We start from the raw sequence: 17,816 nt of genomic DNA on the forward strand, positions 1-17,816 counted from the left end.
GAATCATGTTCAAAGTTTCTTTGACTTATTATCTTTTGAATGAAACCTAGGGTTTTGAAATCGGACGCAAATTGGCGGAGATATGGGCCTAAAAAAATGACATGTTTTTGAGAGGGTGACCCCAAACTTTTGAACGGGAGTGTAGAAGCAGGTACTAGCGCAAGCAACAGGCACCGCGCAAGGAAGCATGGTTCCCGTCAGTCAGCAGCGCAACGCAAGGCGCAAAGGAACCAGACCCGATCGAGAGGGAGCAGATCATCGCACGATCAAGATTGCGATCGTTCTCTGAGTGTTGTATAGTTTCCTTGGGTTGTCGTTCCGCTTTGCCAACCGCCGTCGCCGCCGTCGTAGGATGCTCTCTAAGAAGTCAGCGAGCGGTCACGATCGCTCCTCAGTAGCACGCTGACTTTCGCGATGGTCAAACGCTTATTTTCCCTAACTGATGTGATTGCTTTTGCTTTGTGAAATTTGTGCAATATTAAATTTGAAATTAGAAGTGCAAATATTTTGGTCGTTATTTTTATTAATGTTAATCTGAGAAAACCAGCTTGAGTGTGACGAAAAAAGTGGATTTAATAATTGAAAATTTGTGAAATGTGTTAATAACGATTGATAGGCTTCTATTCAAAAACCTGTGCACTTGTTAAACCGAAAAGCGAAGACATATTTCATGCCAGTGACCGCCACAATGACTGCCGAGTCGTTGAAGCCATTTCTAAGTGCACCGAATGCCCTGGAGAATCTGCCCAAGGAATGTGTGGATAAGACATCGGTGAAAAGATATTTGCTTATCTGCGGCTTTGTGGTCCTGCTCGGGCTGACGGTGTCCGCCGTTGCGCTGGAGGTGAGCAAACAAAACCTAGAATAGAGTAAACAGTGGTCGATGATGGTTACCTGCGCTGGGGTCAGTGAATGGTTCTTATCGGTTTTGTTGCTCTTTCAAGAGTCCGAGCTACATATGATCGAATTTGGAACGAAACCAAATGCGATAAAACTAAATGATTTGTCAGTAAAATTACGAAAAACTTGAAAAAGTAGGCACGAAACATCAAACACCATCGATGGATGTGGGAATAGATTTTAATAGATCTGGAGTTGCATATATTTTTTTGTTCAATAACTTTCGCAATTAATTCGACTTTTGATGTTAAATTGATTAAAGTCATGTTTTATTAAAAGTATATAGGACAATCTCTGTAAAGGCTAGGGTAAACAGCTTGAATATGCTGAGGGTGACGGGTTCGATTCTCGGTCGGCCCAGGAACTTTTCGTAAAGTAAATTTCCTTGACTTCCTTGGGCACAGAGTATCTTCGTGTTTGTTTACGATGTACATACTATACACATATTAAATTATCATTGGTAAATGATGCTTCAGTTAATAACTGTGGATGTGCTCATAAGGACTGTATCGGAAATTAGCTCTAAACGTTCACAATTGCCTAAAAAATAATCTGTTCGAAATAAACATAACTTGATTTTTGGAGATACAATAAAAATCTGAGAAATTAAGAATGGCAGTTCTGATTTTCAAAAAATAATAATTTAACTTGGACTTTTATCTCATAGATTTCACATATGTTTTGAACACCTCCTAAAACTTCAAAATTGCGAAAATATTCAATTTTTTCTCTTATTTTTGCGCAAATATATTCTTTTCCAGAATGCTCATGACATAGGGAAATTATTTTTATCAAGAAAAATTCCTTCCGCTGTTTAGCGCAATTCTTAAAAATGAAAAATAGGCCATTTTTCGAGGAACTCTTTTTTTATGCGTCTTCATAAACCGATTACGCAAATAAAAAATAATAATTTAGTTGAAAATTTGCATTTTTTCAATTGGGTATGTTTTTAAATTTATTGAAGAGGTAATTTTAACAGAAAACGGGATTTTATGACATTTGAAGATATTCAAAACGGAGCGTCAAAGTTCAACCAAAAAATAGTTGTTTTTTTGGGATAGACCATATTCGAAATGTTGAAGGTTTTTCTATCCCAAAATACGAATTTTAAAAGTCGGTGTTGAGTGATATATTATGTGCACATAACTGCTAGTAATAATAATTTTTTTTTTCCAGATTTTTCCCCGTGCAAATTTTTTGCCCAACAAATTATTGAAACGTTAAGAAATTTAAAAAAATAATGCAGTTTGTACAGATTGTTATTTTGTGTAGTATACTCCCAGAACCATATTTTCAATAAAACTAAACATTTTCCAAATTTCTTCAAGCAGTTCTAAACTTAACTATATTGTGAAGATTTCATAGAAGAACCGGAATCAAAAGACCAACCGTGCTTCGAGATAAAGCATTTTGAACATTTATAGTTTATTTCCGATACAGTCCTTAGAACATTAGGCTGAGTAGCAGACTTTTTCATATTGAGGACGTCATGCCAGGAAGAAGTAAATGGGTAATCTCCAAAAAATAGCAAAATTTCGAAAAAAAATCATACTTTTTTGAAAAAAAAAAATGTATATTTTTTAACAAACAAAAAATAAAAACTAAAATTAGAATTGAAATATAAAATGTTAGTGAGTTATTGTAAAAAACAGCCTTATTGGAGCAGGCTACAGAGAACGACCCAGCAAACACATGATCGTATTGCTGTGTGCATTCAAAATGCAAATATCGAATGCGGGAGCACCAAATGCGGTAAGATTTTCTAACAAGTAACCCGATGTCAGTGGGAGCTTTCAAATCCTAGGTTGGCGTTGATATTGGCTATGGTTGCTACGTTGCCTTTGGTAACATGTGTTACCGCGTTTGAAGCGCATTTGGGCACCGTTTGCATCTTGAACGCACACAGCAATACATGATGTTGCATAGGATGCAAAAGTGGAGGCGATATATGTACACTTTACACGCGGGTAAATGGAAGCATGTACGCATATGGCCTCCACTTTAGCATCCTATACATCATCATATAAGACTTTGTGTTAGCTGGGGAGATGTATGAAGTGTGCAACATTGCTTAAGAATAGAACAAAAATCGATTTCAAATCACCAGTCTTGCATGGGCAGTTGGAAAAAAAATTGCGCTCCGCTGTATTTTTTCCTTCGTGTTTCCAAACTCAGATGATTTTATACTATAAAAATGATTATCAGCTTAGCGAGTCAAAAAAATGCTGGAAACTATACTGCTGTGTGCAGCATAGTTGCCCCATGTTCTATAGGAATCCCTATTAACATGGTACAACTATGCTGCTCACGGCAGTATAGTGGACGTTCGGTCGGTTTAATTGGTTCAAATGAAAGTGCAATAAGTACAACAAGTTTGCAGTCATAGCACCGCAAACTATCAAAGTCACTGGATGAATTTTGGGCACCTGCAGGAGGACCTTTTTTGCGTACATGCTGCTAAAACTCAGTCAATTTTGAACCGATTGACTTAATTTTTGGGGCACGTTCTATGTACATATCTAGCCACGTTCAAAAATTCAAGTCAATCGGTTTGATATTTACCGTGCTTTAGCAGGAAGGTCGTCCTACCCAAATGGTCCCAGGCCCTAGTTTAAACAAAATACTATTAAACATGTTTATCCAAATCAGGTTATAATGAAAATATTTTAATTAACCCATTTACGCCCAGTGATCTATTTATAGATCAGATGCCTCGAACGCCTATTATCTATTTATACAGAGGATACTCAAAATAACTAGGACAGGTAAAATTTCCACTTATCAAAAAATGTTCAACTAGCTGTAGCTTTTCGAAAAGGGCATCAAATATTCTCAAATTTTTACTGTGAGTTCGTCAACTAGTTGTGTATCAGTGGTCCAATTTTGGAAAAGATCGGGCTATTCTACACGAAGTAAGAAAGATTCTAGAAAAGGGTATAATTATCCGATAGCCAACTTTGAGCTGTTATGTCTCCGAATTCAATGAACCGAATGCTATGACATTTTGATCATTTATAACTAATATAATGAACTTTGAAAAACATTTAACTTAATTTGAAATTATTTGTAAGAAAAAAAGTTATAGCGGTTTCATTTATTCTATGTTTTGTTAGGAAATTATTCCATTTTTCATATGCATCCCAATACTTTTTCAATTTATTGCCGGCCATTTAGTTGCTTTCCTTTGAAACATAAATATACACAAAACCATTAGAGAAACGACTCACTCAAAGTGCAAATTTTCGGTAATACCAATCCGTGTGGTCAATTATGAATTTCAAATAACTCAACGTACATATGTACAGATGGGTAAATTATTGGTTAAATTGGGAAAAAATCCACAGCTCAGGTGAGATTTGAACTCATGACCCTTATTCGCTAGACAAGTGCTTTACCAACTAAGCTACCGAGCCAATTAATGACCCGGCAACCTAGTTGTCATAAGGTTCAATTCAACATACAATTTCAACATACAACATTCAACATACAACAATTCAACATCAATACAACCCGTAGCGTGGGTAGATCACCTTGGAATGGTGCGTTACGGTGTAAGATCTACCATATCAAGTTTTGATCTTGCTATTTTCCGGCCGGGTTTATTTAAATGCAGGAACATTCCAAGATCAAAATTTGGTGTACTTCTTTACACTATTTATTTATTTATTTTTTTTACTCTATTTATTTTTCACTGCTAATATACCGTTTGTTTCAGAGGGATGCAGGTAAATTTAACCTATATATAAATAACCATTTACAAAAATATAACAGTGGAGAACGTATCACAATTTAATACTATTTTCTATTTCAGATTTACAAGCAGGCAATCAGCGATCAAAGCGGCGAATTATCTCTTTCTTTAGAAAGGTCAAGATTACCGTACGATACAGTGACAAGTAGACCGCGTCGATTTATTCGTGCCGAGTTCCATAATTATGGTTTCTTTTTTGAACACTTACGATAATTTTTTTTTTGTTTTTCATCACATCTTCAACTTATATTACGCGTTGCGAACTTTCGCGGATAATAAATATGTACAACGGTTTTATTATAAGCAATCTTATTAACACGGGAACGCGAAAAAAAAGTAATACAAGAACATAGGTGAAACTCAAAAGCAACGATTTTAGTTGTTTAGTTGTCCAGTTTTCTCGTAAAGCTACGGCGCGGGTTTCGGTTTTTCAGCATTGGCAGTAACACTAAACGGAATTGCATACAGTTTATTTTCTGACTGAGAAACGATAAGCTTAAAACGTGCGTTATTACGAGTGTCGGATCAACTGAGCGTGGTTTAAAAATTATTCATACCCGGTATATAATTAAATTTAATACACAAACATACAATAAAATTATTGTATTCTTCCGACAGCCGGCTGGCGGAAGACTAAATCATATCAAGGGTTGCATAGTTCATATCACATACCAATGTGAATCCAGACTTATGTAACTTTCTATCCCTTCCCTTCCCACTAACAAACTTCCTTCCTGTGACAACCGTGGGGATGCGGAGGTACACACGGTCTCTAGTAGCAACGGATGTCACACCAACATTTCTTCCCTTCCCCGATGACCGTAAGGACGTGGCCGGCGCCGGTACTGACAATATAAAGTTTTGAACCTTCAAAATTGCACATTGAGGATGGGAAGCTACACCCAGGCCCCATCCTTTTGGTTCCCTGTGCAATGTTGACTGTTCTGGTCAGTAACGGAGTAGCAACTACGAATTGTACGGTCATCTCATGCTCATGCTCATGCTCGGCAACCTAGTTGTCATAAGGTTCAATTCTAATCTCATCGATCTATATCATCTTCCCCTAAACCGCAAATATAACCATCTCTGTTGTACATATGTACGAAGAGCGAAAGCGATTTGTTTATTGTTTGAAACTGTTTGCCTATCGTACAGGCAACGCTTCCCCAACCACTTTTTTTCATACATTTTCATACATTAGAGAAAATTTAAATGAACTCTAATTACTATCTCGAATTTTGAAACGATTATGAAGTTTTGAATAAATTGGTGTTATATTAGAAAAATAAGTAAATCGTTATAATTTTCTTTCGTGTGAAGAATTTTAAGTTTAGTCAAAAGTTTTTGATAGCTCATTATATTAGTCATAAATGATCATAATTTCATTCGGTTTATTGAATCCGGAGATATATGTAACAGCTCAAAGTTGCCTATCAGAGAATTATACCCTTTTTCAGAATCTTTCTTACTTCATGTAGCATTGTCCGATCTTTTCCTAAATTGGACCACTGATACACAACTAGTTGATAAACTTACAGTAAAAATTTGAGAATATTTGATGCCCTTTTCGAAATGTTACAGCTAGTTGAACATTTTTTGAAAAGTGAAAATTTTACCTATCCCAGTTATTTTGAGTATCCCCTGTAGATCAGTAACTTTTGCGACAACTGCGGAGAAATGAAGCATTTTGGAAGACTGGTGTCTTCAGCAAAGTTGTTGAGGAGATCAAGGACTCTCCGATAGTACATAATTTAGTACGTATTCGCTTCAGTAGGTGACGCTAGTGATCATGAACCATTGTGCTTTGATAGTTGTTTCGTCAACAGCCATTGCTAATACCGTCGCGCTCGTATCTTGAGAATCCAACAACATAGAAAAAAATTGTCTTCGCAAAGTTGATCAGGACATCAAGAACTATCCGATAGTGAACTAGTTGGTTCTAGGTTTATCCGTTAGGTGGCGCTAGTGAGTCCTAAACAAATTTAAACCTCTGTATCTCGAGAATCCGACTACATAGAAGAATTCTGTCTTCGGCAAGGTTGATCAGGACATCAACAGCTATCCGACAGTGAACTAGTTTGTTGTAGGTTTGTCCGTTAGGTGACGCAAGCGGGCTCTAAAAATTCTGAACTTCTGTATCTCGAGAATCAGACTACATAGAGGAATTTCAGATTTTCGTCTTTGACAAAGTCTATCAGGACATCAAGAGCTAACCGATACTGAACTAGTTGGTTCTAGGTACATCGACTAGGTGGCGTTTGCGAGTCATAGAAATTCTTAACATCTGTTTCTCAACAACCACACTACATAGAATATTTTTGTCTTCGGCAAAGTTGATCAGGACATCAAGAGCTATCCGATAGTGAACTAGTTGGTTCTAGGTTTATCTGCTAGGTGGCGTTAGTGAGTCCTAAAAAATTTAAACCTCTGAATCTCGAGAATCCGACTACATAGAAGAATTTCGTCTTTGGCAAGGTTGATCAGGACATCAACAGCTATCCGTTAGTGAACTAGTTGATTGTAGAAATCCTGAACTTCTGTGTCTCGAGAATCAGACTACATATAAGAATTTAGTTTTCGCAAGGTTGATCAGTACATCAAGAGCTACCCGATAGTGCACTAGTTAGTTCAAGGTTTATGCGCTAGGTGGTGTTAGTGAGCCCTAAATATTCCAGACTTTTGTATCTCGAGAATCAGACTACATAGAGACAATTTAAATATGACGTCCATCATTTTTCAGGATTTTTAGACCCCCCCTCCCACTGTATACCTTATACATGGCGTGGCACACTTTCTTAGAACACCACCCCCTCCTCTCTAAATGATGGACGTCATATTTGAACGACCCCATAGAAGAATTTCGTTTTTGGAAAGGTCGATCAGAACATCAAAAGCTACCTGATAGTTCACTAGTTGATTCAAGGCAAATCTGCTGATGCTAGTGAGCCCTAAAAGTTCTGAACTTCTGTATCTTGAAAATCAGACTACATAAAAAAAATCGTCTTCGGTAAGTTCGTTGGTTAAGGGCTTATCTGCTAGGTAGCGCTAGTGAGTTTTAGAAATTCTTAGCTGCTGAATCTCGAAAATCAGGCTTCATAGAAAAATTTCGTCTTCAGCAAAGTTGATCAGGACATTACAGAGAACAGATATCCAGGCTATAACAAATTTCATTCTAAAAGTTGTGTAAGGATTGGTATCCTTACTTGATAAAGGATGCAAACCAATACATGGAGAAAACACAAGCACCGCGAAACACCATATTGCCTGCCAGATGTGAATTGAAACAATTGAAGTGGTGAATTACATTAGTATGAGAAACTCACCGATTGCAGCGCCACGCTATTGCCACTTGTGTTGCCGATGAAATATTCCTTACACAAAATTCAGATTGGACTTGGATGTCTGTTCTCTGCGAGCACATCAAGGGCTAACGAATAGTTAACTAGTTCATTCCTGGAGTTCATTCATTGGAGATGGTCGTTTTTTTTGTAATCAATAAACACCAGGTAGAGAGACTCTTGGAATTCATTGATTTGCTCCAGAATGATACGGAGCGTGACAATATGGTCCACACAGCTTGCTGCCGTTGCGTCAATCTCCTCCTGTATCCGGTTTAGTATCACCTTGCAGAGGACTTTGAGAACGATACACAGCAATCTGCGTAGGGTCCGCAGATCGTCCTCAACTTGGTCGACCCACCTAGCTCGCTGCACTACACGTCTTCTTGTACCGGTCGGATGACTCTCGAGAACCATTTTAGTCGGGTTGCTATCCTGATGACGTGACCCGTCCACCGTAGCCTCGATTTTCGCGGTGTAGACGATGGTTGGTTCTCTCAGCAGCTGATGCTGCTCGTGGTTCTTTCGCCTTCTCCAAGTCCCGTCTTCCATCTGCACTCCGCCGTAGATGGCACGGAGCACCTTCCGTTCGAAAACTCCAAGAGCGCGTTGGTCCTCTGCACGTAGGGTCCATGTTTCGTGCCCATAGAGGACGACCGGTCTAACCAGCGTTTTGTAGATAGTTAACTTCGTGTTACGGCGAACTTTATTTGACCGTAGAGTTCTGCGGAGTCTAAAGTAAGCACGATTTCCTGCCACAATGCGCCTCTGAATTTCTCTGCTGGTGTCGTTGGCGGTCATCAGTGAGCCCAAATACAAGAATTGGCTTCTTTAACGGTGTTGAGATTATTCGATATTCTGCATCTGCATGTCAAACTGAGCCGAAATCCAAATTTTCATGAATTTTGGTGCCCGGGAACCTATTTAAAAATCAATTTGAAGTTTGTATGGGAGCGATTCACTGGCGTAGCCACGGGGGGGGGGGGGGGGGGGGATTTAGGGTTAAAAACCCCCTAGAGCCAAAGTTTGTGGAACAAATTTTCAGTATAAAGCGCTTTGCTACAATTTTTTTCGGCTGCGCCGCTATTTTTAAACTACGAATACAATTACTTATTACTGTTTACAAAATATGAGTGTCAAATCAAAAAAGGTATCATTGACCGCTGAAAACCCCTCCCAGAGCCAATTTCTGGCTACGCCACTGGAGCGAATCACCCCTCGTCGCAGTTTGTACTGAGCGGAACTGTCAAACAGTTGCCAAGCTGTCAAAAGGTGATTTCTAAAAATCTCTTTTAAATTGATTTAAGGTGCCAAAATAAAGTTCTAAAAATCTGAAAAAAATCATAGTGGCTCAGAAAAAGGTGCTCTTTTGTATAAAATCAAAAAATCGATACATTTTTCAAAATTTAAAAACCCAATTCTTCAACCGCCTCGATTTAGGCGGATGCAAATTTAATTTTGACTTTTTGTCTCCTTTTGTCCTTTTGTTTCAGAAATTGTTATATTGTCAAATGCATGATAACCAGCGCATCAAGCGATCAGATTTGAATATTACAAGCTTCAATTTATGCTTTCTTATTAGGAATTGGGTCTTTTTACTTCAGACGAAACAAAGAAACACATGGTAGCGGGACTCTATCGCAAAAAATAACAAATTTTTTATGAACGCCAAGAATTTTGCTACCTTCTCGAAACAGTTTACATTACAAACGAGTTTGCATCTACATATAGCTCAACAATACTTGGGTACTATAAAATATTGCCACTATCTGATATGGTTTGCCTAAATTGTAATTTATGGTCGTTAGCATATGATTTTACATTGTTCAACAATAAACATCATGAGAAAAACTAACCTTGTTTGGACTTTATGTCAATTGGTATTTTTCTATGCGGGATTGCTTAACAATATATCCCTTCCCCTCTTAGATTCTAATCAAAATACCTATCAGATAAACGATTTTGAACTAGAATAAAGCAAGTTTAGGCCTTCTCACCGCTTTCATAAAAATAACAGCTTTTCGGTAAAATTCGCCCAAGAGGGTCGAAAACTGGCTCAGCGGGTATGAGAAGTACAGTATATGAAGATTCGCCCAGGGCGAATTATGGATCAGCTTCTTAATTCGAGTACCAATTTTCGCCATCTGATTTAAATGGAATTTCGCGAATTTAATCACAATATTTCCGTTTAAAAGAGCTTTTAAAATATAATTAAATTCATATTCAACGTTATAAACGAAAATATATCGACAAACACTTTCAATATATACATTTATGCCTATTTTCATGTATGGCATTTCTAGTGATTTAACATATGCTGAGGGCTTAGTCTAGCATGGTTTATCTAAGCATACGATTTACGAATTTTGGAATGTGATGCTACAATTTTAGGTTTTTGATTAAGAATAATGTAAAACTATGTATTGTCATTAGAATTAATCATTCAAAAACAGATTTAATGTATTTAAAATAAAAAAGATCCAGTACGTAGGCGAAAACTGGGGTGTGGGCGATTTCTGGGTGCGCTACCCTATCAATAACATCAGCGAAACCAAGCAGCTGAACGGACTTCGTGAAAATCGTCTCACTCGTGTTTATCCCCGATCTCCTTATTACACCCTCTAAAGCAATGTAGAATAGCAAGCACGAAAGACCATCACCTTGCCGTAACTCTCTGCGAGATTCGAAGGGGCTCGAGGGTGTCTCTGATACTCGGACTACGCACATCACTCGATCCATCGTCGCCTTGATCAATCGTATCAGTTTATCCAGGAATCCGTATTCGTGCATGATCTGCCATAGCTGGTCTCGATCGATTGTACCATACGCCGATTTAAAATTGATGAACAAGTGATGTGTGGGCACGTTGTATTCGCGGCATTTCTGCAACACCTGGCGGATGGCGAACATTTGGTCCGTTATAGCGCGTTCACCCATAAATCCAGCCAGATATTATCCCACGAACTCTTTTACAATCGGTGATAGACGGCGGCATAAAATTTGAGAGAGTATCTTGTAGGCAGCGCTCAGTAGTGTGATCGCGGTAGTTCCCGCAATCCAACTTGTCGCCCTTTTTGTAGATGGGACACACGATACCTTCCATCCATTCCTCCGATAATACTTCCTCCTCCCAAATCTTGGTAATTTTTGGCCCTTTAGGGTCCTAAAATTATCAGTTTTAGTAGAATAGTGTATTTTTTTCGTCGAAAAAAATTTCATGTTTTTTTAGTCCCATACAATTTTTGGCAACTTTAGGCCCCTTAAGGAATCACTTAAGCTAATTAGCCTTGAGATACAGACTTCAATTTTGATACGATCATTTCTTTGCTAAAACGATCATTTTCAACTAACGAACTTAAAACCTTTTCTATTTTTTGCAAAATAAGGGACGGCCTAATGAACACGCTGAAACAGAATCGCTTTGGATTGCGTTTCTATTTCTGTTGTATCCTAGTGTTCGCATAGTCAGTTTGGAAAAGCCCCTGGGGCCCTGGATATAGTGTTTCTTCTGTTATTTGCTTGACAGCAATCACATTTGTAACATATCAGTAATTCCCAAATTCTTTGTTGGTTTTCGAAAAAGAATATTTGAATTATTTTTTCAAGTATAGACAAACTCCCAAATTGTAATAAAAATTCTTTCATGAAAGAAATCATGTGAAACTCTGAATTATTGATAATTAGGAGATGAGTTGAGTTAGAATATTTTATCGGTTTCCCGTGGTTTCCCATCACAAATAAAAATAAAATTTTAAAGTCTCACAAAGACAGATTTTTGTGTACAGGGATTGCTGCTATGCCATTCCGTTAAAAAATATAGATAATTTTCTTTAAAACATAGGCTCTTTTCAACAAGCTTTTTTTTAGTTACAAAAATAACACTTTTTTTAGAACAACACGCCCTTCAGCATATGTTTTTATTTTGCAGCGAGGTACACATGACCCATTAATTCTGAAAACAGTAATGTGAAATAGATATGGCGTTTTGTTTTTAATTACTCAAATGGTAAATTATGAGAGATTTTCCAAATATTCTCCTGGATTGATTATATGTACCTATTCTGGTATGATTCAATCAACAACGTTGCAGCTAATACGAGCATCAAAGCATAATGATTCATCCTGGAATTCCATGTCAGAGTCACAAGTCATAACAGATAAGCAGTAATGTAGGGTGCTGAAATGAGAGCACCAACATGAGAGTATGAAGTAAGCCTTAATATGCTTAGACATGAGAAGTACTTCTTCAATACATGGTGTTATCTTTTGGCGCTGTCCATAAACTACGTAGACTTTTTTTGGGCCATGTCAGACCCCCCCCTCCCCCCTCGTAGACTTTTGTCCATACAAAATTTTCGAAATTTGTATGGAGCGTAGACTTTGGCCAGACTCCCCCCTCACCCACCTAAGAGTCTACGTAGTTTATGGACAGGCCCTTTCAACTGGTCATCTGCACCGTCGAATTTCTCAACTTATACCGTCATGATATTCAGCAATTCAAATCCCAAAGGTACAGAATTTCTGTATCAGTAACGAAAAGGTTGAAATATAGTGCTAATGGCTACTTGGGATGTTTTTCATCCATACAGTAAACCATGCGTCTCCATGGTTATGACGGGGATTCAATTTATCAATCATCATTACCAATCACGTGGGAGCTGAACCATCGCCCTACGCAGTCAGTAGTGTATCAAAACTTTCAAAAGCATCATAATAGCATCAATTAGCAGCCAAAATAAATAGGCAACGCAAATTGACACCAGACGCCCGGCATCCAACGCTACTATACTGTTGCGACTGCTAATTCCGGACTCGACTTTGAATCGCTTTTTACGCTTCACGCCCACATTCAGCTTCCAGCTGTGGCATTTTGTTTGCTGCACCCGAATTGAACGCGCAGTTTTGTATTTGCACCGCACTTGCACCAATTTCCTTTATGTTCAAAATATGTGCCTGCAAAATAATGCCTCGCCTACTTGTGCTGGGTCCAGACAAAATTCCACCAGAATTTCAGCCTACTAATCTTGATGAGCGGAGACGCTCATCACCCGAGTCAAATCCATTTAGCCAAATTTGCGTGGCATACTGAGATGCACTGTAGTCAGCGAGGTAGCTGATTACGACGATGATGACAAGATGATCCGGTTGACCGGTTGTCGACATTTGCTCGCACGAGACGCGTTCCGCACCGGGCGGCATTCAAGAACCGATGCATCCGTAGCGTTGGTAAATCTTCCTTCCGTTGCAATCACTCCATGTCATATGCACGCCATGTGCAGTTTTTGGGAGAAATGTAAATGGGTTTTAAATGAGAGCGGTCTCCTCAAAACTGGAAGTGCATATAAGTGAAATTAATTGGAGGATTGCGGTTATACTTTCATTATATTTTAGTCATACCATGTTCAAGGTGCAGGGTTGTAAAAGGTCACAAAATGTCATTTCGTTATATGCACATTTGACTGCCCACAGTAAAAATGTGTATCGACGATATCGTTATTTTACTGTATCTTACTAGCATTATTGAAGGATTGTGTTCACGGGCAGAAATTTGCACAGGAAATGGTACAGTCTTGTTAGCGATCACAGTCTTTGACACCTTTTCGTCGATATTTGGCTGCCTTTGTCTCCAACATTCGCAACACAAGCAATCAAACTACTGTACGAAACAAAAATGTCAAACGAATGCGCTTGACCACGATAGCGTCTTCAGGAGATGGTTTGGTTTTTGTTATTCCTGTCTTTCTCATAAAAAGAGCTATTTTGGCTATATGTATGTGTCGTTATCGATTTATCACGCACGAATAAACTAGTACTATACCAAGCATAATCAAAATTGGCTGAAATCATGCGAAAAGCTGGAATTAGACAAATGTCATTGTGTCAGACGACGTTGATTTGATCCACTTTTATGTTTTATTGATCTTCGTTCTACCGCTCGTGTTGTGTGTAAGAGGTAGCGGTAGCGCACGAATGTAACAAAGCAATGCTGGTGCCCGACCGCGGCAACGAAACGAAGGTAGTGAAAAGTGTCGAATGTTTACAACCCTGGAATTGGAAAATGTCATGACATTTTTTCCATGACATTTCCGTGACATTTCACAACCCTGATAGGATGCTTCAAAATTGAAATTCTTGTTATGATAACAGCAAATACTCTTAATAGAATAAGAGCCGGAAAGTTCTACTTTTTCTTAAAAAATCGTTTTATTAACACCAGGTTTTGAATAAAATGTTACTTTTTCTAAGAAATTGGGGGAAACGCGAATCAAAATATTTTCAAATCGACCATCAGTTACTCAGACCATTTTAATGTTATTCTAAGTAGATAGAGTAATAGAATAAGTAATAGAATTTAGAATTACACCAAATTGTTGATTAGTAAACGCATAAGATGTGTATCATCAAGAACAAGTTGTTTTATTTTTGCCTCTTACCGGCATACTGGTCGACTAGCCGACGAAGAGAAGATATGATATGATGAACAAGCGCCTCCTGATGACATCAAGATGACAAGCTATTCATAAAAAGAACACTGGCGTAGTTGGATAGTTATGAAAATTACGATCCAAATCCAAATCCAATCCAAATCCAATCCAAATCCAACCAATCCAAATCCAATCCAACCAAATCCAATCCAAATCCATTCCAAATCCAATCCAAATCCAATCCAAATCCAATCCAAATCCAATCCAAATCCAATCCAAATCCAATCCAAATCCAATCCAAATCCAATCCAAATCCAACCCAAACCCACTCCAACCCCATCCAAATCCACCAATCCAATCCAAATCCAATCCAAATCCAATCCAAACCAATCCAAATCCAATCCAAATCCAATCCAACCCATCCCAAATCCAACCCAAACCAACCACATCCAACCCACAACCCAACCAAATCCAATCCAAACCCACCAACCCAATCCACCCAATCCAAACCAACCAAACCAATCCAAATCCAACCCAAATCCAACCCAACCCAACCCACACCAACCAAATCCAATCCAAATCCAATCCAAATCCAATCCCAAATCCAATCCAAATCCAATCCAAATCCAATCCAAATCCAATCCAAATCCAACCCACCCCACCCACCCACACCCAACCCCCACCCCCACCCCACACCACCCCCACCCCACCCAAACCCCAACCCCACCCCACCCAACCCAACCCCACACCCACCCCACCCCACCCAACCCCACCCCACCCCCACCAAACCAACCACACCCAAACCCCAACCACCAACCCACACCCACCCAAACCAACCCCACCCACACCCAACCCCACCAACCCAACCCACACCCACCCACCCAACCCCCACCCAACCCCAAACCAACCACCCAACCAATCCCAACCCAAACCAATCCAAATCCCATCCAAATCCAATCCACCCACCAAACCACCCAAAACCACCACCCAAACCCAACCCCACCCCACCCCAACCCCACCCCCACACCCCACCACACCCCACCACACCACCCCAACCCCAACCACCACCCAACCCAACCAAACCAACCCAAACCCAATCCCAAACCACACCAAACCCAACCAAAACCAACCAAACCCACCCCAACCCCACACCAAATCCCAAGCCACATCCAATCCAAATCCAATCAAATCCCAAACCAAACCAATCCAAATCCAATCCAAACCAATCCAAACCCAACCAAACCAACCCAAACCCAAACCAAATCCAATCCAAACCCAACCCACAACCAAACCAACCCACACCAACCAACCCCAACCCACAATCCAATCCAAATCCAAACCAAATCCCAATCCAAATCCAATCCAAACCAACAAATCCAATCCAAACACCAAATCCAATCCAAATCCAACCCAATCCAACCAAATCCAAACCAAATCCAATCCAAATCCAATCAAATCCAATCCAAATCCAATCCAAATCCAATCCAAATCCAATCCAATCCAAACCAAATCCAATCCAAATCCAATCCACAATCCAAACCAAAATCCAACCAAACCCAATCCAAACCACACCCAAATCCAATCCAAATCCAATCCAAACCAATCCAAATCCAATCCAAATCCAACCAAACCAATCCAAACCAATCCAAACCCAATCCAAACCCAATCCAAATCCAATCCAAAACCAACCCAATCCAAACCAAATCCAACCAAATCCAATCCAAATCCAACCAAACCAACCCAAATCCAATCCAAATCCAATCCAAATCCAATCCAAATCCAATCCAAATCCAAACCAAATCCAATCCAAATCCAATCCAAATCCAATCCAAATCCAATCCAAATCCAATCCAAATCCAATCCAAATCCAATCCAAATCCAATCCAAATCCCCAACCAATCCCAACCAAATCCAATCCAAATCCAATCCAAATCCAATCCAAATCCAATCCAAATCCAATCCAAATCCAACCAAATCCAATCCAATCCAATCCAAATCCAAACCAAATCCAATCCAAATCCAATCCAAATCCAATCCAAATCCAATCCAAATCCAAACCAAATCCAATCCAAATCCAAACCAAATCCAATCCAAATCCAATCCAAATCCAAACCAATCCAAATCCAAATCCAATCCAAATCCAATCCAAATCCAATCCAAATCCAATCCAAATCCAATCCAAATCCAATCCAAATCCAATCCAAACCAATCCAAATCCAATCCAAATCCAATCCAAATCCAATCCAAATCCAATCCAAATCCAATCCAAATCCAATCCAAATCCAATCCAAATCCAATCCAAATCCAATCCAAATCCAATCCAAATCCAATCCAAATCCAAACCAAATCCAATCCAAACCAATCCAAATCCAATCCAAATCCAATCCAAATCCAATCCAAATCCAATCCAAATCCAACCAACATCCAATCCAAATCCAATCCAAATCCAATCCAAACCCATCCAAACCAAACCAAATCCACCCCAAACCAATCCAAATCCAATCCAAATCCAATCCAAATCCAAAATCCAATCCAAATCCAATCCAAATCCAATCCAAATCCAATCCAAATCCAAACCAAATCCAATCCAAATCCAATCCAAACCAACCAAATCCAATCCAAATCCAACCAAATCCAATCCAAATCCAATCCAAATCCAATCCAAATCCAATCCAAATCCAATCCAAATCCAATCCAAATCCAATCCAAATCCAATCCAAATCCAATCCAAATCCAAACCAAATCCAATCCAAATCCAATCCAAATCCAATCAAACCAATCCAAATCCAATCCAAATCCAATCCAAATCCAATCCAAATCCAATCCAAATCCAATCCAAATCCAATCCAAATCCATCCAAAACCAATCCAAATCCAATCCAAATCCACCAAATCCAATCCAAATCCAATCCAAATCCAATCCAAATCCAATCCAAATCCAATCCAAATCCAACCAAATCCCAATCCAAATCCAATCCAAATCCAATCCAATCCAATCCAAATCCAATCCAAATCCACCAAATCCAACCAAACCAATCCAAATCCAATCCAAATCCAATCCAAATCCAATCCAATCCAAACCAATCCAAATCCAATCCAATCCAATCCAAATCCAATCCAAATCCAATCCAAATCCAATCCAAATCCAATCCAAATCCAATCCAAATCCAATCCAAATCCAATCAAATCCAATCCAAATCAAACCAAATCCAATCCAAATCCAATCCAAATCCAATCCAAATCCAATCCAAATCCAATCCAATCCAAATCCAATCCAAATCCAATCCAAATCCAAACCAAATCCAATCCAAATCCAATCCAAATCCAATCCAAATCCAATCCAAATCCAATCCAAATCCAATCCAAATCCAATCCAAATCCAATCCAATCCAAATCCAATCCA

At 39.0% G+C, this 17,816-nt stretch overlaps 2 protein-coding genes across 2 annotated transcripts in view; both read left to right on the plus strand.

Annotated features, from left to right (window-relative positions):
- Positions 1–304: 304 nt before the first annotated feature.
- LOC109423316 (protein eiger) overlaps positions 305–17,816 on the plus strand; it is a 57,864-nt gene continuing 40,352 nt past the window's right edge. Inside the window, exon 1 of the mRNA XM_019698248.3 lies at positions 305–844. Within this exon, the coding sequence (XP_019553793.3) occupies positions 671–844 (174 nt within the window). The 5' untranslated portion in view covers positions 305–670. The remainder of the gene's footprint in view (positions 845–17,816) is intronic.
- LOC134288939 (uncharacterized) lies at positions 14,715–16,058 on the plus strand (the record flags this gene model as incomplete). The annotated part of the gene is made up of 2 exons (XM_062854869.1): positions 14,715–14,777; positions 16,011–16,058. Coding segments are annotated over 2 exons (111 nt in total), but the record flags the coding sequence as incomplete, so codon positions are not given.

The sequence above is a fragment of the Aedes albopictus genome, chromosome 2 (assembly GCF_035046485.1).
Source record: "Aedes albopictus strain Foshan chromosome 2, AalbF5, whole genome shotgun sequence".
NCBI lineage: Eukaryota > Metazoa > Arthropoda > Insecta > Diptera > Culicidae > Aedes > Aedes albopictus.